A 25,134-nucleotide genomic window follows, 5' to 3' on the forward strand; every position below is an offset into this window, starting at 1 on the left:
ATCAATTGTTTAATTCGTTTTAAATGACGTTTTCCCTCTAAAAAATTTTACTGTGAATGATTGTTCTAATCCTATACAACATTAAACGTTTTACCTATTTTTTTAGTTTTGTGTAAAAAATATGCCGCGAGTGGATCCGAAGTGAACATGAACCAGAGTGAAAGTCATCAGGGTAAGTCTGTACAATGCGTTATTTTATATTAATTTTTTGGTAACGTGTAGTATGACATATGTCATCTCATATTAAAAGGAAATTTAATTTAAGTCTCTCTGGCTATTTTTTTTAATATTTAGTTTTATTTGCTTATTCGCGAAAGAAGACACCAGTTCATAATAATTGTTGGAGGTTATACATATCTATAAATGTATATTCTGAGATCGAAATTCTTGATTGATTATTCTCTTTAATTAGAGAAAATGGTAGACACAAAGTGTTCCTTGGTAGAACCATTGAACTCTATACTATTCGTTACCAAAGGTATTAAATTCGATGGGTAGAACCAACACCCACTCAGAAGAAGATTCTCCTCCCAGGATACCAGCCCATAGATTAAGGTTTTGAGGTCGCTGCGTATGTGTTTCTCGAAATAATAGGTTGACCCCTTTAGAGAAAGGGTTTTCCGTCAAATTTTGACCTGTAGCACTAATGATGGCTATTTATTAACGAAAGTTGACCGAAAATATATCCACGTTATACAAATATCTTCTTGCATTTTATTTGATCTATACGTGTACACAGTCACCCTTGCACGTCATACCTATTAAAAGTTTATTTTAAAAAATATTAATTAAAATTATTTTTTATCAAAAGATGTTGGTACTAAATATAGAGATGGGGTTTTCATGAGAAAGTTATTCATAACATGTATAAATTAAAAAAAAAACAATAATAAAGGCATTGAATGTGGCAACCAAAATCCCCGTTAATAACCACCAAATAAAAATAAATCTCAATACCCAAAAAAGGGAAATATAAAAAATTTGAAGACAAACCAAAACATTTTCCCCTTTTGTGTCTAAAAGTAAATCGGAATAAATGGGCCTAAGTAATTTGTACCACATATTCTTTCATCACTTATTGTACACAACACCCCACTGATGGCGCTAAAAACTAACACAAAACTTATTAAATTAAAATTTTTGGTTAAACTGATTTTACGTACTTTAACCTATCTTTAAATTAAATGTTATCTTGCTATCAACTATCCTGAATTTCTACCTTTATATAAAACTAAAGCCAAAAATCCCGAATAATAAAATTTTAAATACATATAAACTTTAAGGCCGGACCTGTGCAACTTTTCACGCTTGATTGGCTGGGACTGAGGTCAGACGTCTAACAAAATAGTACGTGGGCGTTTGTAGCCAAATTTTATGAATGAAATGTATACATTTAAAAAAAATGTTTAACACATTTATTAACTTAATGCAATGATTGAGTTTAAGGCAATGGTTAAGGTTTAAACATGCATGCCATGTGATAATACAAGCAACACCGGCACATCTTCTAATAGATCTCTGAACTGGACTTTATTCGAATTTAATTTAAATTTAGAGGTTATGTAAGACAACTCTTTAGGTGTTGGACATATTTAGAACTAAATCTTAAAATGGGGGCCCTGAAGGGGTGAGGATATGACGTCAGAGAAGCGCAATTTCTGTCAATAAATTGACCCCTCAATATTAAATTTGACTAAACAATTTATTTTTCAAGATTATCAGGGTGAACTGTCTTGTCTACTTTAGCCCATTAGAAATTTAATCCCAATATGAAAAGACCTTGAATAAAATTTTTTACTCTCATTTCAGGTTTTTACGATGCCTTCGAGTCGGAGAATATTCCAGGCGAGGTAGAAATGGTAAGAGCATTAACACTTATAAAACTCTATAATCTTTATCCTCTGTCAAATAACAGGAAACAGTTAAACTGGATAACGCGGAGTTTCGGTTGGCGCAAGGGTTCACGGTGTCAAGTCCGAGGTCAACTCAAAGCGGCGCTTCCTCGAGCGCGGTCTTCAACATCTCATCATCGAAAAAAGAGCCAAACACTCGACAACGCCCGAAATCTGCCCGATCAATTTCACAACCTGCATCGAAAGTTTTGTCGGTAAGACCGACACCCGTATCATCGAGCATTCCTTTGCCAGTAAAAACCTCTGGGCCCATTAAGAACCCTAGTCTTGTAAAGAATGTCAAAACAACCAGCAGGTACCATTGAGAACTTTATGTTTTTATTCGTTTTCTAATGGTTAAATCTGTAGGATGCCAACACCATCTAAACCCGTAGCGCCCTCTAATAATAAGCACACATTAGAAATTCAGTTTCTCAATAAAAATAAGCGATACGTTCAGATGAAAAAGGACCTCCAGGAGAAGCAAAAACCGATTATCGAATTATATCAGAATTTAGTTCAAATCAAAAAGCGATTAGAAGAGTTTGGCAAAAATGTGAAGGTGGACGAGGTCAAATTGATAACGTTTGACGAGATGAACAAGAAGCCACAAAATAATCTGGTAACTTTCACTATATTCTTACAAAAAGGATTTTCTGATTATATAATTCAAATTCAAATCATTAAGCAGGAACACGCATCCCGAAAAACCGATCTTTTTGGCCCATAATCCAATAACTCTTTTTTAGGGAGGTGGAGAAGAGATTTCAATGGAAGTTGTCAATGGCATGAAAAGCAGCATCGAAGAAATTCCAAAGACCCTTATGGATATTTGCAAAAACCTTTTGAGTCGAAGAGCTCTTATAGTGGAGTTACTGGAAAGCGTTACGAAGTCCGAGGTAGACGTAACCCAGGTGTCCGATAAGATTGAATCACTTAAGGTAAATTTAGTTTATATTTTCTGGATTTTTTATTTATTGTGTTCTGTTCAAGTCTTAGGAGGCGAAATCTACATATTTTTTTATATTTATTTATTTAACGGGATCAGCCCTTTCTTTTACAAAACTTATTAACAAAATATATAAAAAGGCAGATACTATGTAATTATATCACATTTCGAAAATAACATTATTCATGATCATTAACAATTAAAAGAACTTAACCTAATTAATGACATTGAGTCTTGAATTGAGAGAGAGAGAAATGCTAGTGAAGTCACAACCAACACCAAAAACGCCTCAGAGGACTATTAAACATATAGTTTGTTTGATGGTTAACAATATGGAAAAAAACGTTATTTCTAGTATTTCAGCTTGTACTTCGGAACTTGATACTGTTCAAAAGATCTGGGCAATGTAACTCACCTGAACTCTATTAAAATAATGTACATAAATCAGAAAACTTTTGATCACCTTGACTAGGGTTGCCAGATTTTAAAAATTGCAAAGCGGGAGGTGGTTATAGTACCTTTGAGGAGAAAATAAATAGAGTTGCAGCAGGGCAATTTGTTTGAGGTGACGCGACTTACTTATGCCACATTTTAACATAAAAAGCATGAAAATGTAGTAATAAATCATAACTTTGTAAAACTTCAAATCAGGGTAATTTATCTTGAAACTATTTAACAAATCTTGACCAATTTTTCCTTTAATTTAACCTTTTTTAAGATAGTTGCACCATCTTTTTTAAGTTTGACTATTAATTCTAATCTACTAATGTTTTTATGTCCACTCTGTTTCTCTCTTTTCTCCATGTCCAATCCATTAAATTAAAAATTCTTGCGCTCATAGCACTTGAATGCGGAAGGAAGAAAACTAACAAGCATGTTTTAAAAAATTGGGGCATTATTTCTTTTGAAATAGGCCATTGCTGATCTGTAGTTAGCTCATCAACATTTCTCGAAAAGGTTTCTATGAACTCTAGTAAGGTCTATTCTTCAATAAGTAAATCTTCGTTAACTTCGATATGAAAATCTTCAAATTTTTAAAAAATTATTTATATTTGGCTTGGCTTGCAAAGCCATTGCACTAAGTAATTATCATAAATCATTATCATCATCAAAGTTATACCGACAAATTAATTTAAACATATTTTCAACATATATCTACTTTAGTTTATAGAAAATATTCACCATTTCTCCAAGTAGTTTATAATCCTCTCATCTCGTTTAAACATGACAACTTTCGTGTTATCATCGTCCTTTTTTAATCCATAGAGGAACCATAAAATTGTTGTTCCTTTTTTAATTTTAATGAGCCTCTAAAATCCCATACGTAGGTTGGCCGCCAAAAAATTAAAATCCCGAACCGAACGACGCGTGCGCTATTTTGTTTTAGTTTGTACTATACTACTATAGTAGTATACTACAACTCAACCAAATCCAAGTGGCCGATGTGATGCGCAGACGAAAGGGCCAGTGTGCAGCAGGAACAAAAAACCATAAACTTTATACACAATTGTAAATTCGCGTGTTTTTTTATTGAGTTTACGATCGGCATTTATAAGCCAGGAAATTTACGAATCTATCTAACTTTTAACAATATTTTAAATTAAATATAGTATCTACAGAGTGTTCCGAAATTACATCTTAATATTTTACCAGGCCGCATGTTTGTCTAAAAATAAGACAAAAACTTCATATACAGGAATCTTGAAAGGCGAATCGTTTTCATGTTACAGGGTGTTTTATAATTCTTACTGAAGATTGTTTTTTTGTTAATATTTTCGATAAAAATAACGCCTGGTCGTTATTTTTATCGAATTTTAGCTATTTTGATACTTAATCAATTTCATTTTTCAAAGAAGAAATCTCCTTTTCGAGCAATGTTATTTTATTTAGAAGTAACGGAATTTCGACAAATAACTCCTTACAACTGTTGCAGAAGAATATAAGTGTTCTTTGTTTCTCATTTTAGTAGGAGTCATAATAGTGCATGATTTAATGTTGTGAAAAACTATCACAAAAAATAAATTCCTCATCATTCCTAATTTTAGTTTTGCATTTTAAGCAGTCACCATTTCTTAGATGTTGGGAAAAGGTAGGCATTCTGGCAACTATTACGTGGAAGAATTAGTTGTTTTTATCTTATTTTGCAAACAAAAGTGATTGAAATTTCAAAATAAATTTAAGGAATTATAGTCTATTTAAAATGAATTCGAACGGCGCTAAAATTGGGGAACGGTCAAGAATCCACAACAAGGTACTAAAAAAAATAAACAAAATATATGCGAGCCGTCCTGGTATACTTTAGGCTGTCTGGCCACGAAATCACCAGGCTTCGGACCGTTGAACGATCAATTTTTTGGCAGAGATCACAGATGTTGCTGTTTTTGTTGCTGTTTTTGTTGCTAAATACGTTTTTTCGTCGTTAATTTTGGTAAATTATACAACCAAGATGGCATTGTGGAGACCCTCTGATGTGTCAGATAACGAAGCTGAAAGGCCGGAACATAACGAATTTTTAAATAAAGACCTACATGTTCAATCACAGCGGCTAATATTAAATATTTTTAATTGCTTGAAAAGTGAAATGCCTGAAGCCTCACAAAATCAAATTTTAACAAGAATTTGTGAGCTTACTAAGCTGGCTCGTACCACCGTTTACAGTGTGATAAAAGCAGGAAATGTCATTGATCATTCTGTAAACCAAAAAAAATGTGATAAAAACTTATGATAGCGACAAAAATGTTATTCGTCGATCTATTTATCAATTTTATAGTGAAAACAAAGTTCCATCATTAGAAAATATTCAAAGAAAGCTACTAACGGATTATCCCGACTACAAATATAAAAGTCTTGCTACATTACGTTGTGTATTAGTAGAATGTGGATTTAAATATAAAAAGTTAGATAAAAGGATGGTTATTATGGAGTCTCCTCGAATTGTAACATGGCGACAGGAATATTTAGAAAAAATAAAGGAATACCGTCAATTAAACAGGAACATAGTTTACCTAGATGAAACTTGGTATGATACTCATGATGTCGTTAAGTATGGTTGGGTGGACGACACTAAAAAGTGCTCAACCAAAAAAGTGGACCAAGTTCTCGCGGTAAACGTGTTATAATTTTACACGCAGGTGGTGATAACGGCTTCATCCCCAATGCGTTATTGTTGTCGGCCAAAAATATAAAGGATTCGTTGGCTGATTACCATGAGGACATGGCAGCCAATCTATTTGAAAAATGGTTTGCTGAGCAATTGATTCCCAATTTACCTGAAAACTCGGTGATTGTGATGGACAACGCGTCGTACCATTCGCTTTTACATCAAAAAATCCCAAATAATTCCACAAAAAAGGATGAAAATCCATAAAAAATTAACATTTTAAAAAAGAATACGTTATCGATAAACTCTGCGAGGCAAATGGCCACACACCGTATTAGTCTAAGTCTACCGCCGTACTACTGTATTTTTAACCCCATAGAGATGATTTGGGCTAATTTAAAGGACCGAATTAGAAAATATAATCGATCTCCAACTAACGATACTTTCGTATTAGAAACTATAAGGGCAGTTGTAGAAGAAATTAATAAAATAGACATATGGAGGAATTGTGTTCGGAGTGTTATTAAAAAAGAGAATGAGTATGGTATTTTAACTCATGTTAACCCCATTATTATAAATCCAAGTTTGGACTCCAGTTCCGAAGATTCAAACAGTGACTTTTGAGTTTTTTTATAAACATTTTAATTACTAAATATAATGAATAATAATAAATATAACAAGTTTATAAATCCTCGTATAAATCATTTGAATTACATTATCCATACATCGCTTACTGAATATAACTAGTTTTTATCTATACAGGGTACCTATTCAAATTTAAGTTCAATATGTTATAACAAAACTACTAAAAAAAGTATATAAAATATTAGCTAAATAATAAAACATGCGTAACATTACAAGCAATAACTATCCTAAAATAGAGTGATTTAAAATTTTAATAAATGTAACCAATGAATGGATTTTTAAAACATTTTAAGAAATAATAGCTCTCTATTTTTTGCACGCCTATGCTTTATAAAGAAGATGCCGCTTATTCATTGTGATTTGTTTTTTTTGCTGTTCGAATTCATTTTAAATAGACTATACACAACAGCACAGTATACTTTTTATAATTTATTTTATATTTTTTTTTGGTAAGTTAGAACAATTTACAACAAAAAACACAAACGATAAAATGCGATAAACACACAGCTTTGCCGCACCGCGAATTATTTTATATTTAATGAACTTTTCTTATTTAATAATGATTTTACTTGTAGTGTGAAGGTCTGCAGCTCCAGCAGTCCCTCGACGGGGTGATACGAGAACACGAGGCTAAAATTACGAATTTGGTGCAGAACTGGCAGAAATTGCTGAACGACAAAAAAGCCCTGAACACAGATTCGAAAATTGAGGAGCTCGAATTGAAACTGAAGGAGGAGGAACAACTGAGGGAAAACTCGGTGACGGTAATTCAGGATTTGCAACGAAAAATGGAGGAAAAGAAGTTTTCGTACGATCGATCTCTGGCGGAATTGAATGGTGTTTTGCACACGTTAAGGGAGCAAGTTAAGGTGTTTATTTTATATTTGCACACTATAATAGATTAACTATATTTTTTTTTGTGTAGAAATTAGAACAAGATTTGGAAATTGAGAGAAAGACAACGGGAGACTTTAAAAATCGTAACAGTACCCACGCGCAAAATTTAAAAACCTTAAGGACTCGCGTGACGGAGTTGGAGAGTGACAAGCGGGACGTGGAACATACGAACGCTGAAATGCAGAAGAAGATAAGGTAAATGTAATGGAGATAATATGTCAATTCTTCTCTTCTAGGAAATATTGTATTACAAAAAAATTGGCTACAAGCTCAAATGTTTCGAATGGTTTTGTTGAACCTAATGTTAATTTATATTTATTTTTCTTTATATAGTTAGGGAGCACTTGATTGGGTACACTTTATAATGAGATAGAATAATAACACATTATAATTATTTTATTACTTATTTCATTCTCCGTAATTAATTGTTTGATTGATTCCAGTAATTTAATGTAATTTTTAGGTGTTCCAGACAGTTTAATTATTTTCTACTTTTATATTTTAGCGATTTTTTGGATTTGCATTTTTCCCAAAACTTTTAAATAATTTTTACAGGTTTTCTGATTTTTTTAAAAATTTGTAGAAATTTTAAACATTTGTTTATATTTTTCGGAATTGTTAAATTATTTTCCTATGGATTCCAGTGATTTAACATTTTTTTTTCATATTTTCCAGGCTTTTGAAGTAATCTTTTATAAATTTTCAGGCATTGGAGCTAACTTTAAAAATTCCAGGCATTTGCCGTAATTTTTTAATGTCATCCAGAAAATTCAAATAATTTTCTATTTTATTCCAGACATTTAACATGATTTGCATGTATTCCAGGGATTAAGTTCTCGGGGTAATTTTCTGTATTTTAAAGAGAAAAACTGATATACAGTTCATAATTTTTAAATGTGAAATAGTTCTTCTGATTTTTTTTTAAATTTTCCCTGTATATTATTTTATTTTATCCGATCCGCTATCACTTTATGATTGTTTTTGTATAAGTTGTTCCTATCCCTATCTTGAGTGGTTTTCGAGAAATTAATTATTTTCTTTATTTTTTGACCAAGACATAGCTCCAAATAAATTTTTATTACTGCGGCACTGGAACGCGCAGAAAATTGAAATTATAAACGTAATTTACGGAGGTATTGTACATTAGTTTTCACTATAAAAATTTGTTCTAAGTTTTACAGGGTTGTTTAAAATTTGTGATTTTACCGCTAGATATAATAATTATTGTGAAAAATGCATTTTTTTTGAAATGGATAAAGCAAATTGTATAAAGTTATTTTGCATACACACAAATGTGCTTTTATCCATTTTTTTGTAAATTAGGGTATATTTCGTTGAACTTTCGGCATGTTCTTGCTACATGGCCGCATAAGGCAAATACACTGGTGGCCAAAAGTAGATTGACAAATTCCATTTTTATGCATGGATATATTTTATCTGAAGCAAAGGAAAAACCGGTTGAGCTTATTAGTGTTTAGGAATGTAAACATCAACATAGTTTGAAGAAACAAATTCCATAGATTTTTATTGCTTGCACTTTTTCTCAATATTTTCCCTAATTCTCTCAAATTCCAATAATTTTGTTTGACTGCTAGGTGGCCAAAATTGGATTGACAAACAACATATTTATTCAGTCTCTGAGCTTTATGCGTTGGTTTCTGTTGATTTGACTTTCCTTACTATTAGTTTTGAAAAATATTCACAATGCCACGTGGTATAACTTTATCGATCGATATTAAGATGCGAATAATCGACGATTACCGGAAAAGGGTTAAACAGGCGGATATTGCTCGAAAATTTTCTCTTTTGAGGGCAACAGTAAGTCAAATAATAAAAAATTTTAATCTCCGTGGAAGTGTTATGCCAAAAAAAAAACTGGCCGACCAAAGAAGACCACTAGCCGTGTTGACAAATTAATTTTGAAAAAAACAAAACCCATTCGCAACAAAAAGAAATCAAGCTGCATTTGGAAGAAGAAGGTGTGGGTTCAGTTAGTTGTCGTACCATTAGAAGGAGACTTCAATATAGTGATTTAAAAACAAGACGCCCTGCAAAGAAACTACTGCTAAGTTTAAAAAACGTACGGGCGCGATTGAGCTTTGCTCGAGAACATAGTCCCTGGACAGTCTCCGAATGGAAAAAAAAATGTTTAGTGATGAATCAAAGTTTAATTTGATTAATTCGGATGGCAAAAGATATGTTAGGCGTCCTGTGAACCAAAGGTATGATCCCAAATATACGGTATTTACAGTCAAGCATGGAGGTGGTTCCGTGATGGTGTGGGGGTGTTTTTCGGGCTATGGGATGGGTCCACTACACTTGATAGAAGGCACGATGGATCGTTTCATGTATAAAGACATACTGCAGGATGTTATGGTACCTTACGCTGATGAAGTTATGCCACTCAACCACTACTTTCAACATGATAACGATCTGAAACACGCATCCAAGGTCGTTAAGCAATGGTTGACCCAAAAAAAAATTAATGTTATCAAATGACCGTCACAGTCACCGGACCTAAATCCGATCGAGAACATTTGGGATTACATTGATCATCACATCCGATCTAAAAATTTCAAAAATGCTGGATTGGATATCCATTGACACGTCCTATATTGACAATTTAATTAGGTCAATGCCCAAAAGGTTGGTGGAAGTGAGAAGAAATAGAGGCTATGCAACGCATTATTGAATAAAACCCTTTAAATTTTCTATACTTATTTTTAATTTTAGTAAGCTTTGAATTTGTCAATTTAATTTTGGCCACTTGAAAATTGTTTAGTTTTTTAATTTTTTTTAAATAAAATACTTGGGTATTACGAATAAATAGTTTAAATATAATTAAACATTACATATAGACTCCGTGGTTTTTTTAATCAGGTACTGTCCCACCTAATTTATCATTTCCTAAACCATGATAATAAACAAATTTGAAAAATAAGTAGTTGTCAATCTACTTTTGGCCACTAGTGTATGTCAAAATATTCCGATTTTTACACAAACTTGCTTTTATTTCAGAAATCGAACCACTTAGATATAGGAACACTATGCTTCGTTAGAAAGGGATTTCAATTTCCTTTTAGAATATGTTATAATATATAGGGTGTTCCATTTAAAAAAAATGCCTTTTTCACAATTTTTGTATCTAGCGGTAAAATCACTAATTTTGACCAACCCTGTATAATCTGGAACAAATTTTTATAGTGAAAACTAATGTGCAATACTTCCGTAAATTACGCTTATAATTTAAATTTTCTGCGCATTTCTGTGTCGTACTAATAAAAATTTGTTTGGAGCTATGTTTTGGTCAAAAAATAAAGAAAATAATTAATTTCTCGAAAATCACTAAAAATAGATATAGGAACACCTTATACAAAAGCAATCATAAAGCGATAGTGGATTAGAAAATAAAATAATATACAGGATATTCCATTTAAAATAACAAAGTTGCTACTACTTTTTGATAAAAGCGGCAATGCTGCATCGCTAAAAATATGTTTATTCGTTAGATCACTAGCTAAAACCCATGATTCCAAATTTTCAAAAAAATTATATTTTCCGTTCTTCGAAAACATCTAAGATACCATCAACCATCAATCACCCTGTAATTTTTAAATGACCAAAATTGATGCACTGCAAAGATTGGATTAAAAACTAATTAAAGTAGTTTGAATTTCAGTTTCTATTTGCAAAAAAAAAAAATTAATTAAACGATTTAAATAAAAAAATCAGTTATTTGAAAAAAAAGACTACATCAACAAGGGAGAATGCTATTAACGCTAAAAATTCCAATGTCTCAACTCCTATTATAAGGATTTTACTGTTTATTTGAGGAGAGCCTACAAGAGCCTCCAAAGAATCAAAAGCCCATAATTGCTGAATTTTGACTATCACGAATCGACTTAGTTACTGGTCCATAGGTGATAAATGATTTTGGTTCTTACAGGCACTCCTGTACTAAAACTTCTAATTTACTGACTCCTATTATAAAGATGTTATTGTTTGTTTTAGAAGAGCCTAAAAAAGGTTTTCAAATAATCCCAAGAGCCAATAGTTGCTTAATTTTGCCTATAGGGAACCGATTATTTACTATTCCATAAGTGATAAATGATTTTGTTTCTTACAGGCACACCTGTACTAAAAATTCCAATTTCTCGACTCCTATTATAAGGATTTTACTGTTTATTTGAGAAGAGCCTACAAGAGCCTCCAAAGAATCAAAAGCCCATAATTGCTGAATTTTGACTATCACGAATCAACTTAGTTACTGGTCCATAGGTGGTGATAAATGATTTTGGTTCTTACAGGCACTCCTATAATAAAACTTCTAATTTATTGACTCCTATTATAGGAATGTTATTGCTTGTTTTAGAAGAGCCTAAAAAAGGCTTCAAAGAATCCCAAGAGCCAATATTTACCTAATTTTGACTAATAGGAACAGATTTATTTACTATTCTTTAAGTGGTAAATGATTTTGTTTCTTACAGGCACTCCTGTACTAAAAATTGCAATGTCTCGACTCCTATTATAAGGATTATACTGTTTATCTCAGAAGAGCCTACAAGAGCCTCCCAAGAATCTCAAAAGCCCATAATTGGTGAATTTTGACTATCACGAATCGACTTAGTTACCGGTTCATAGGTGATAAATGATTTTGGTTTTTACAGGTACTCCTGTACTAAAACTTCTAATTTACTGACTCCTATTATAGGGATATTATTGGTTGTTTCAGAAGAGCCTAAAAAAGGCTCCAAATAATCCCAAGAGCCAATATTAAATGTTAAATTAACAAAAATTAAATTAAACGATTTAAATACAAAATTCAATTATTTGAAAAAAGACACTAAAGCAACAAGGGAGAAGTGCTATTAACGCTTGTGCAAATAATATGTTACAAAAGTATAAAATGTGGTGCATTTTTTTAGAAAATGTGATGCTGCTGTTTGATACTCAAATTATAGGCTGTTAAATTTCATCTCCTTCAAACCTTCTAAATAAACAACTAGATTCAGGCTATTATAGTGTAAGGGTTTGCTAGGGAACTTGGTACCACTATTCAAGAATTACTTTCTCACTGATAAAAATCCTCCATATGTCAGATCAATTGAGAATTTATGTGAGTTTAATTTGATTTTAGATAAATTATTACCTATTGTTGGTTCATGGCGTTTAAAACCGAATGAAAATGGCCTGGCAGTTAATATTTCGTTTTTAGGATAGTATATTTAATATATCCAATAAAAAATTCACCAATTTTTTGATAATTTTAAAGGTTGTATTGCATAAAACAGACCGTTGTTGCTCAACTATCCCGGGGGTTTTCGATTTATCTAAGATCAAACTAAACCCACAAAAATTCCTGAGGTTCTTTCCAAAAAAGGTTCTTGGGTAATGAGCTCCTAGATTATAATCGTAGTTGTTGAAATAATGTTAACAAGTTCACTAGCAGTAGAAGGCCCCTAGAAGCTAGTTTCCTATTTAGAGGGTTTGAACCAGATGAAATTTGATGAATGAACCCTTGTTTATTTTACCAAAAATTAGCTATATTAGGTCATTGTGGCTACCACGGTTTATTGGCAATAAAATCTTTACATTACCAAGCATTTGTTTTGAAAAATGAGTCAATAAGAACGCGTGACATAATTTATGGATTGCCCATTAATTTTTTTAATCTCTACTAATTTTATTCTCGTTTTAGATTGCTTCAAGACCAGTTGAAACACAAGGAAATGCAATGGACCAAGGAAAAGGACGAGATGGCAAAAAATCTCAAGCATCAAGAAAACTTACTGCAGAAGCTTACCGCCGACAAAAACGAGTTTGAAACTAGGTTAATACTCGATCTAACCCTTAGGGCATTTGCTGAGCTACTTTTTCCTCTCAGGATAGCTTACTACTAAATTAAGAAAACCCATATTTCTACAGTAATATGACACATTTAATCTATTATAGGAGAATAAATCCGCATATGCGCGTTAAAATATTGATAAATATATGTTTTTTTTTAAATAACATTAAGCACTTTATTTGTTAAGGTGGTATAACTGAGACACTTTGAATGGTAAACTTTATAAAAATTATTATTTTTCAAAACCAGCAAATACTCTAAGAGTGTAGAGAATATATATTAAAGGTGAGAATGGTGAAATCTACTTTTGAAGTTGATGTGATAATTCCTTTAATTTTAGGATTGGACGCGTCGAAAACGCAAAAGAGGAAATCGAAAACGAACTGGTGACGAAAATATCCAGTTTGGAGGAGGAACTTAACAATAAACAAATAGAACTGGAGGAGGTTATTAAGGAAAAGAACGCCGCCGTTGAAAAATGTACCGGATTCGAGAAATACATATCGCGTATGAAGGAAGAATCTAAGGAAACGATGGAGAAACTCTCTTGTAGCATTGAATGGGGAAAAAGTATAATATATATTTTTTTGTTATTATAAGTCAAGTGACGTGATATGGTTTTTAGATGTAAGGGAAATGTCGTCACCGGTAGCGGAGAAATACATGCAAGACGTTGCGAAGGATTTACGGATACGAGAGCTGGAAGATAAAGTTCGCGCGATGGAAAAGGAAAAAGAATCTTACGCGAGAAAAATGGCCGCGATGAAGGAGGAGGCGATCCCACCCGCCCAAATGGAAATCGAAATAAAGAAGCAGAAGGAGAACATAATGAATTACCAGTTGATGCTCGAGGAAAGCGAGAGGATGCTAAAGGAGAAGTATGTTTATTATTTGCTTTATGCGTTTATGGTCATTTAAAAAAAACTTTTTAAGTGGTTTTGTAGAGCTTCAAATTAAGCGTATTTGCAATACATCGAGATCCCCATAAGTAAATACTAATTAACAATTTTTTAATTAAACAGGTAAAATGTTTAAAATCACCGCGGAGATAAATATTTGATCAATTAAAAGCAGACTTTAATAAAACCATCAAGTGATATTCTTACTGATATCTGCCTTTTGCAAAATCGAGTAATTTTAAAGCCGATAAGACAAGAAGACAAGCTCTTATGCTTAATCAGATTTATCGAACCTTTATATATAGTGAAGCGAATTAGATAAGACAGCATAATGCAAGTGTAAAGTGCGATAGAGATATCGAAAAGTTGAAAAATTACACTTTTCTTCTAGCATTAGAGTGATAAACAAACAAATTTGTACGTTTCCTTTAGTTGATATTTGCAACACATTATCGTCAATATTTTAATGGTTTTCATGGGATAATAATTGACCGAACACATTAACCTACACTGAATTCGTGTCAGATGTCTTGGATAGTTATCTGTATTAACTTCTTCAAGGCTTTTGACAGAGTCTATTTGATATTAAGGTCCTATGAGATTTGCTATGAGGACCCTACTTCTTTAATATATTAATTAATGATATTCAAAAAAACCTCCAAAGAATCCCGAGAGCCAATAATTGCTTAATTTTGACTAATAGGAACCGATTTATTTACTATTCCATAAGTGATAAAATAATTTTGTTTCTTACAGGCACTCCTGTACTTAATATCCCAATTTATCGACTCCTATTATAGCGATTTTACTGGTTTTTCCAGAAAAGCCTAAGAGAGGCTTCAAAAAATTCCAGGAGCCAATAGTTGCTTAATGTTGCCTATAGGGAACCGATTATTTACTATTCCATACGTGATAAATGATTCTGTTTCTTACAGGCACTCCTGTACTAACAATTCCAATGTCTCGACTCCTATTATAAGGATTTTACTGTTTATTTGAGAAGAGCCTACAAGAGCCTCCCAAGAATCCCAAAAGCACATAATTGGTGAATTTTGACTATCACGAATCGACTTAGTTACTGGTCCATAGGTGATAAATGATTTTGGTTTTTACAGGCACTCCTATACTAAAACTTTTAATTTATTGACTCCTATTATAGGGATGTTATTGTTTTTTTTAGAAGAGCCTAAAAAAGGCTTCAAATAGTCCCAAGAGCCAATAGATGCTTAATTTTGACTAATAGGAACCGATTTATTTACTGTTCCTTAAGTGATAAATGATTTTGTTTCTTACAGGCACTCCTGTACTAAAAATTTTAATTTCTCAACTCCTATTATAGGAATTTTACTTGATTTTATAAAGCAGAGCCTGAAAAAGCCTTCAAAGAATCCCAAGAGCCAATAGTTGCTTAATTTTGACTAATAGGAACCGATTTATTTACTGTTCATAAGTGATAAATGTACTTGTTTTTTTACAGGCACTCCTGTACTAAAAATTTTAATTTCTCAACTCCTATTATAGGAATTTTACTTGTTTTTATAAGCAGAGCCTAAAAAAACCTTCAGAGAATCCCAAGAGCCAATAATTTTGCCAATAAGGAACCGATTTATTTACTGTTCTATAAGTCACAAATAATTTTGTTTCTTACAGGCATTCCTGTATTAAAAATTCCAATGTCTCGACTCCCTTTATAGGGATTTTACTGATTTTTCATAAGAGCCTAAAAGAAGCTCCAAAGAATCCCAGAAGCCAATAATTGCTTAATTTTGACTTATATAGAAACCTGTGCTTCTAATTAGTCTGCTTTGCCAATGATCTTAAGTTCTTTTGAGCTATTAGTCACCTTATGAGAGATATGGTATGGACATAAATCCAACAAAGTGTCATAAAATTTATTTTTCAAAGCGGAAATCTCTAATAGTTGACTATTGAAGTTGCAAATACCACCTTGGTTTATGGGATCTCCATTAGTTCCTGAGATCTATTACTTTTAATCCAGAATAAATCCTCCTGAACTACCACTGTCATTATGATTTGTGACAACTGTTGCTTTGAAATTGGTGAAAAATTTTAATTTCTCGATTCCTATTATAAGAATTTTACTGTTCATTTGAGAAGAGCCTACAAGAGCCTCCCAAGAATCCCAAAAGCACATAATTGGTGAATTTTGACTATCACGAATCGACTTAGTTACCGGTTCATAGGTGATAAATGATTTTGGTTCTTACAGGCACTCCTATACTAAAACTTCTAATTTATTGACTCCTATTATAGGGATGTTATTGCTTGTTTTAGAAGAGCCTAAAAAAAGGCTTCAAATAATCCCAAGAGCCAATAGTTACTTAATTTTGACTAATAGGAACCGATTTATTTACTGTTCCTTAAGTGATAAATGATTTTGTTTCTTACAGGCACTCCTGTACTAAAAATTTTAATTTCTCAACTCCTATTATAGGAATTTTACTTGTTTTTATAAGCAGAGCCTAAAAAAACCTTCAGAGAATCCCAAGAGCCAATAATTTTGCCAATAAGGAACCGATTTATTTACTGTTCTATAAGTCACAAATAATTTTGTTTCATACAGGCATTCCTGTATTAAAAATTCCAATGTCTCGACTCCCTTTATAGGGATTTTACTGATTTTTCATAAGAGCCTAAAAGAAGCTCCAAAGAATCCCAGAAGCCAATAATTGCTTAATTTTGACTTATATTACTGTGCTTCCTGTGCTTCCAATTAGTCTGCTTTGCCAATGATCTTAAGTTCTTTTGCGCTATTAGTCACCTTATGAGAGATATGGTATGGACATAAATCCAACAAAGTGTCATAAAATTTATTTTTCAAAGCGGAAATCTCTAATAGTTGACTATTGAAGTTGCAAATACCACCTTGGTTTATGGGATCTCCATGAGTTCCTGAGATCTATTACTTTCAATCCAGAATAAATCCTCCTGAACTACCACTGTCATTATGATTTGTGACAACTGTTGCTTTGTAATTGGTGATAAGATCCAGGGTTTAAACCAGACCTTCCTAGATCTGATCTGATGTGTGTAATCCTTATGAAGACTAATTACAATAAATATATTGCTTGTACTTAGTGAGCTTAATTTTGTAAAAGTACGATTCAGGAGCAATAGAGAGAAATGAAATGGGATTGGCTTTGATAGCAGTAGGCTTAACACTTCACCAAAGAAAATCACATGATGTTAAATCAGTAGATCCCGCTGGCCAATCTGTGTCCATTGCCGGAATGAAGTGAGTTTTAGATCCATGAAAAAGGTACTGAGTTAGGTCACAGATGATTGGAAAAAAACAGTAAACGTAAGCTAAAAGGAACTAATCACTGCTGAGATAAATATGTCACAATTTTCAAGTCGATAAATCAAAACATTCGTTTCGGAACGTCTTCAAACATCAGTACTTCTTTTACCGGATTCCCAGCCGCCAGCGGGTGGTAAATGAAAAACCCTCAAAATCACTGTTGAGATTAAGTAGTTCAGGGATTTTCAAGATGTCATAATAGTTTTTTATTCTTGATCAGGCATTAAAACTATGGCTAATATTACAAAAATATTTGGCAGTTTCATATATAAGCGGTATAAAATGTACAACTTACAATCTCAATTGACGTGTCCGAGTGTTTTTCGGAACACGGCCCCATTTATTTATTTTTAATCCTGCGATCTGATGGATTGATTTAGCACTTTTCGATTGTTTGGAAACTTTCTCCAACGAAAACCGTTTTTATGGACTTCTTTATGGAGAATCTCTTCACATAGTTGATAGCCAGTATCTTCAACAAATTTGTTGGTAATTGTTTTTAATATAGGAACCACCTTTGCCTTCACATTATGATTATGAATTTTTCGAATAATTCTTAAATCTGCATCGTCAAGAATGAGAGTTTTAATACTTCTGTTTCTGATGTCGACTGGAGTATGGGTAGTTCTGTATTTACATTTAACGAAACATTTATTATAAAATAACTTTTTAAGTGGAATATTGCCTTTTCGAGCCATACCACTTCATTTTCATAAAATTTAATAAGTTCCTAATTATTTCAAGACTTTGACCAATTAATAATTTATTATTAAGAGACATTTAAAAATTAAAAAGTTATAAATGGCTAAAAAACATTTTTTACTCTTACTTAATTGATCTCGATTATAATACTCGACTATACGACTACGATGTTCTTTAAATAAGCAAAACCCTTCGTCAAAGGGTTTTTCAACTAAATTTCATTGGGTATGGTTAAGTTGTACAATGTTTACTTTTCTGACGAAGCCACGTTTTGCTTAAATGGAGAATTGAATCTGCTGCTTTTACCATTATTTATAGGATAATATTTTTTCCTCGGTCATCATGAAGTATAGTAATTTTTTAATAACTTTTTCATCTCCATGTGTGTATACATTTAAAAACATACGACCCAACAAACCTGTAGAATCGAGCTTAGTATTTAAAGAGACTAATGATGCTATTAAACGCTTTCACAAAGTTTTCGGGCCTGAAGTAAGGGAACTAAACTACTGTTAAGATTTTATCATGTCCAAGCCAAGGACAGTCGCAATGTCATTCTGTAAAACTAGTTGTACCATGAACTACCACTTACACAAATTAATAAAAATGCTTTTTGAAAATTATTACTAATGTTTTTGAAACATTTAAGATCCACCGAGGTGCAGCACCTTCGCTCTGAAATTCGTCAACTAAAGGTTCGCCAAGAATCGTTAGAAGAACAGTTTGAGCAGTGTTCTACTGAAGAGATGAAGAAAATGCTCGACGAAGGACAAGCAAAACTGATAACGATAAGCGAAAGGTGAATAATAATTTTTTATAAACGAATCTTATTACATACATTTACAGGTGTATTCAAAATGAAATTAAGCTAGACGAGTACAAACGGCTAATAGAGAAACAGAACGCTCAACTAGCGGATATGGACAACTTGTTAAGGTATCGAGAAAATATGGCTAACGTGTTAAAAATATCCCGCAACGATCTTTTGCTTGAGAAGGAGAGCCTTTCGAAATATTCTCGGGAGGCCAGATACACTGTTTCTGAGGTAAGATTTCTTGTTTTGATTGAAGACATTTCTATATGTTTTAGAAGGTTAATCATTTGGTTATATTACTACCATATACAGTGTGTCCTCTTTAAAAACTGTGTAACCACCTGTAACGACCAAAATTTTATAAATAAGACACGAGTGCTCACGACAAATATATATTCCAGACTACCGGGCTTTTCCTTTTTAAAATACATTCTAGCAGATCTAAAGCTTGTCCAAACCGTTGGATAACAGATATGGGTAGATTCCCACCATAGTTCGAAGGCTCATTAGTATTCTTATCACGTCCCCGCCTAGGGTTGCTTTTAGCACCATGTGGTCTCATTTTGGGCCTGGTACTTTTCCGTAGATTACATTCGGCCATTCCTGACTATCTTCGCGCCCTCGTGAAGACTCTCTTTTCTTACGTAGGCGTTACCTATAACAAAAAAATAAAACAACAATTAGTAAACTGTTTCTCACTACATTTGTTAATTCTCGTAGTCACTGTCGGACTCGTTAGAACTAACAACTGTAGAAAACAATTTTATCAGAGGGACATATCCCTTTATATACGGTTTTACAGCGTTCTGCACCCGCTAGATCCTCAACCACGTATCGATCGTTATCTAACACTGCCGTTACAGTGAAGGGCCCTTGATAACGTGGTTCGAGTTTCTTGCTCTGTCCATCATTTGAACACTTTGTTCTTTGGACAAGGACTTGTTGTCCTACAGTATACGTTTTTATGCTGGCATGTCTTTGGTTGTACAACTCCTTTTGTTTTTGCTGACTTTCAGCAATCTTTGTTGACGCTTCCGCTCTCACAGTCGGCAGGTCAACGGGTTCTTCATCACAAACCTCAGCTGTAAGATAAGCGTCATCAATACCACGTGGCTGATAACCAAGAAATAGCTCATAAGGTGATTTCCCGGTGACCGAGCTTACCGCTGTATTGATGCCCCATCTGACAGTAACTAGGGACTTTTCCCAATTTTGTTCATGTGATATGCTAGCCCTTAACGTTATAAGTAATTGCCGAGGTCCTTTGACCTCAAGTATTATTTCTTTGATCCGTCGATCAAATACAAATAGATCCGTCGATCTCACATATAAATTTGTGATCTTAACTTATACGCATAGATCCTTTGATCTATGGAGATCCGTTGATCTCAACTAAAATCCGTTGATGTTAGTTCGTATAGACATAGATTCTTTGATCTATGGAAATCCGTTGACTTCAATTAAGACACAATATTAACAACTTACACACATAGATCCGTTGATCTCAACTAAGATCCTTTGACCTTAATTTGTGTACATAGATCCGTTGATTTATGGAGATCCTTTGATTTTAATTAAGATCCTTTGACCTTAATTCGTAAATATAGATCCGTTGATCTAGAGAGATCCCTTGATCTCAGATATAAATTTGTGATCTTAACTCATACGCATAGATCCTTTGATCTATGGAGATCCGTTGATCTCAACTAAAATCCGTTGATCTTAGTTCGTATAGACATAGATCCTTTGATCTATGGAAATCCGTTGACTTCAATTAAGGCACAATATTTACAACTTACACACAGAGATCCGTTGATCTATGGAGATCCGTTGATCTCAACTAAGATCCTTTGACCTTAGTTCGCATGCATAAATCTGTTGACTTATCGAGATCCGTTGATCTCAGTTAAGATTTTTTTTTTCAATTCGTATCGTATTGGTCCTTTGACCTTACTTTGTAAGTATACGTCTTATACCCATAATTCATTGTCTTAAAAAGTATTCCATTTCTTAATCAAATCAGGAGACACCACCATCGGTCTGCTAACTCGTTTGGCTCCCTCTCGTAAGTCCTGGACCTCATAGCGATCATTAATTAACACTTTTGTTATGCGGAATGGCCCTCTGAACTTCGGTAACAGTTTGCGGCTTGACCCCGTCGGAACCCCACTGACTATTCGCACCAGCACTACATCTCCTTCTTGATACTTGACCTTGTCATATCTTTCTTTTTTGCTTTCGTTGATCTTCGGTTATGTGTTGGGAAATGCTCTCTCGCAACTCATGTAAATCCAATCTTTCAATTTGAACTTGCACTTCGTTCAAAATCCATGCTTCAGCTATATTCTTTGATTTGCAACCGATTAAACATTCCATTGGTGTGGCCTTTATAGCTCGATTAAATGAAGTATTTAGTAAGCATTATATTTTTTGATAAACTGGTCCCAGTTGTCAGCTTTTTTTCTACTGTTGTCGCAGCCAAAGCGTTAACAATAGTCTTATCATACCTTTCACATTGGCCGTTGGCTCTCGGAGTAGCAACAGCATTTAACACATGTTTTATCCCATAAGTCTTGCAAAAGTTATCAAACGTTTTCGAAGTAAAAACTGTTCCTCTATCACTTATAATACGATTGGGAACACCAAAAAGATGAATTAGGTTCATGAAAGCGTTAACAACATGTTTACTTTTTTGATCACGTACAGATTCCAATACACAAAACTTGGTAAAACCATCTACAATCACCAACAGAAATTTATTCTTCTTCTTGCTTGTAAAAAATGGGCCCACGTGATCGATGTGAAGTGTATGAAATGGAACTGCGATTTTTTCGATTGGATGTAGTTTACCTTGTTTGATTACGTCCGTTTTCTTATAATAAGCACAGTGTAAACAAGCCTTGATATACTTTGTGACAAATCGCCTCATTTGTGCAAACCAATAATTTTCACAAATGCGCTTTATGGTTTTATCAATGCCCAAATGACCAGAATTATCATGACACAGTCTACATATCTGCACATAGATTAATTTCAAATGCCTGGAAAATTTTATAGAGAAAAAAAAATACCTTAAGAGCCTGGAATAAGTTGAAAATGTATTCGAAATATCTGGAAATTTTAAATAAAATGGTCTCAAAAGCCTGGAATAACATCAAAAACATTTTTCCTAGAAGTTATAGTTAAATTGAAAATTAATTTCAAATGTTTAATCAAATGCCTGAAAGATTTAAAAAATTACCCCAAAAACCTGGAATAAGTTAATTATTTCGAAAGATCTGGATAATTAACAGAACTAGCTTTAAAAGCCTGGAATAACATCAAAAACATATTTTCTAGAGGCCATAGCTAATAACCATAAAAAGCCTGGAATAACATCAAAAACATATCCCCGGAAGTCATAGTTAATGACTATAGAAGCCTGGAATAAATTGAAAATGAATTTCAGGTGCCTGAAAGATTAAAAAAAAACACTCCAGAAGACTGGATAAAGTTGAAAATTTATTACAAGAATATGGAAAATTAAAAAAAAAATGGTCTTGAAAGCCTGGAATAACATCAAAGGCAGATTTTCTAGAAGCCATAGATGATGACCATAAAAGTCTGGAATAACTTTAAAATTTTTTCGAAATACCTGAAAGATTAAAAAAATCCTCGAAAAGCATAGAATAGCATCAAAAATATTGTTCCTAGAAGTCATAGCTAATGACTATAAACGCCTGGAATAATATACTAGGGACAAATCTTGGTATTTTTGTTTTGTTTAAAATTCCTATTTATTCCAGGTCATTTTGTTTTATCTAGTGCGTATAAAATGCGTAAAGTACTTATTACTATTATACTTGTTACATACTTGTACTTATTATACTTGTTACGTAAATAATTATTTTATTCTATTCCAGGCGTTTGATGTTATTTTCTAGGCCTTTTTTTCCAGGCATTTTAAGTATTTTTTTGCACATTCCAGATTTCTTGAGTAAGTTTTAATTTTACTGCAAGCATTTTAAAAGTTTACGGTTTTCTTAAGAAAACCAACAAACAAGAAGTCAATTTAAGTAGTTTTTTCGTCATAGATGTCTATCTTGCCATAAAAGCTGAATTCTTATTTAAAAAACTGCAACATAAATAAAATTGTAATCAAATTATCCTTCGCGAAAGAAGAGTCAAGGTTGTTCCTAGGGATTGCGTGAAGGTCATCACAATAGATCAGATCAGATAGATTATTCATATTCTGAGAAAAAACGAGTTCCATTAAAAAAATAAGCAAGAAACCTCGATATTGCTGATTCTCCGTCATTCCGGCATGACAGAAGTAGCACACCGCACGACGTCTCGAAGGTTAGCGAAAATCTTCCGGAACAGCGTTATGCCGAGTATATCAGGAGCCGCATCACTAGTGCTTGTCACTTGTCAGTGCAGTGAAGTAAAGTTCAAAATATTGGCGCGAGATTTAAATAGCTATAAATAAATACAATGGTAGTGTTTTCGTATAGTGAAGTGTGTAAATAAATTAGGTGACAACTTTCGATTATTTTAATTCGCACATAACCAACGAAAAAAAAAACGTTACAATATGTTAAGTCAGTATAGTACTCAATAGGTTGAAAATCATGTAATGTATGTATCGTCATTTTACGACCTTCAAGGTCTCCTAACTCGAAATCTAAAAGAGCTTTTGGTACCTGGTGCACCTTTTGCTTGAAACACCTTAACATCCGGCTTCAGTCCAAATGACCTTTTTTTTCTTGGTAAATGTTGTGTGGGATCTACTTACCATTTTTTTACCTCCATTTCAGGTTACGAAACAATTAAAAAATAAAGAAGCACAGCTTCAAGCTGCCCAAGAGAAAACGGCATTTCTTGAGGCTCACGTGTGCAAACTAGAACGAGAGATACAAGAATTAGAGGAAAATGTACGGTCGGCAAACGAGAAACGATTTAAACTCCAAGAAACGGTTGGGGCACTGGAGAAGGAACTTCAACGCACCCACTTAAAAATCAAAGAAATGTCCCAGGGGGAACCTAGACCGTCTTTCCCTTGGAGACTGTTAGACTCTGTATGTGACAGTATTGTCGACGATACGCCAAATAAAAAAGTTTCTCATTATTCTGATAATTTGACGCAATCGCGCCAGTTCGTAAATAACAACAACACGTCGTCGATATTAAGTTCTAGTAACAAATTGGGGACATTTATAGATGACGACTCTGTTTCTATACACACAAATTGTCATCACAAAGCTAACTCTAGATCACTGATAGGTCTTTCCCTACAGACTGTCGATTGTATAAAGACGAGACTCAACTTTCTTTCCGCTATCGATATGCCTTTAGATGAAGTTTCCCGGGACGACACTCCACAACACAAGTTTGTACCACAAAGACAATCGTTAAAAAATGTCAGTTTTGAACAAAGTAATTCGAACGAAAATTTACGTAAAGTTTTAGAGCTGACGGCGCATCGGTATGAGTATTTGCACAATCAGGCACAAGAATCGTATGAGGATTTAACTAAATTGGTTAAAATGGCGGTTAGGCAAAAACGCACTAGTTTAGACAAATAAAATTATTTTTTTCTTCTACGTTATTTACGGTTAATATTAGATCGACTAAATTGTTGTGAATTGGTCTTCAAATAATTTAAGAAGTAGAGCAATTAGTGCTAAGGGAGCGATTTAGTCGGGATTCCTGCAAATGCTATACCTCCTTGAATTATTCTTACTTTAACAAAATTGGCAGAATGTTTTAAAATCTATTGATAATATAATTCTTGTAAATAAATAAATAAAATGTTTTTTTATTAAAAAAGGTTTCTTTCTATGCAAATTTAATATAATTGATTGAAAATCAATAATTATAAATCATATTATACAATATGGAAATGATAATCAGTTATCCTAAATTTGGTAACAGGGTAATTATTGGTACATACTAAGGTAAATTATAATAATAATAATAATAAAGGTCTTTATTTGTACAAACCCTCATCAATTTAAATAAGGAAATGAGTGATAAAAAGCGAGTTTGAATTTGGTAGGTAATAAAGACCAACCATCTGTTCAGTTA

The 25,134-nt window shown here is 33.1% G+C and overlaps 1 protein-coding gene across 2 annotated transcripts; it reads left to right on the forward strand.

Moving 5' to 3' along the window:
• Nucleotides 1-24,876, forward strand: LOC126744538 (cingulin-like protein 1). 2 transcript variants are annotated; one of them, XM_050451984.1, is made up of 13 exons: nucleotides 1-172; nucleotides 1,810-1,850; nucleotides 1,916-2,208; nucleotides 2,262-2,514; nucleotides 2,642-2,833; nucleotides 7,162-7,455; nucleotides 7,512-7,678; nucleotides 13,182-13,313; nucleotides 13,672-13,901; nucleotides 13,957-14,209; nucleotides 18,904-19,053; nucleotides 19,101-19,299; nucleotides 23,865-24,876. In XM_050451984.1, exons 1-13 carry the CDS (start codon nucleotides 148-150, stop codon nucleotides 24,630-24,632), a joined length of 2,997 nt encoding a protein of 998 aa, XP_050307941.1. In that variant the 5' UTR covers nucleotides 1-147; the 3' UTR covers nucleotides 24,633-24,876. The 2 variants fall into 2 exon arrangements, with proteins under 2 accessions (XP_050307941.1, XP_050307940.1); XM_050451983.1 differs by having other exon boundaries at nucleotides 2-172; nucleotides 1,810-1,859.
• The last annotated feature ends 258 nt before the right edge of the window (nucleotides 24,877-25,134 follow it).

Source organism: Anthonomus grandis, chromosome 14 (genome assembly GCF_022605725.1).
Source record: "Anthonomus grandis grandis chromosome 14, icAntGran1.3, whole genome shotgun sequence".
NCBI lineage: Eukaryota > Metazoa > Arthropoda > Insecta > Coleoptera > Curculionidae > Anthonomus > Anthonomus grandis.

Excerpts from the sequence above, each read along its gene's own strand:
- LOC126744538 (XM_050451983.1), top strand. The coding sequence starts at position 148 with ATGAACCAGAGTGAAAGTCATCAGG. Across the intron at positions 7,679-13,181 it reads GAAATGCAGAAGAAGATAAG|ATTGCTTCAAGACCAGTTGA; the intron begins GTAAATGTAATG and ends TTCTCGTTTTAG. Across the intron at positions 13,314-13,671 it reads AAAAACGAGTTTGAAACTAG|GATTGGACGCGTCGAAAACG; the intron begins GTTAATACTCGA and ends CTTTAATTTTAG.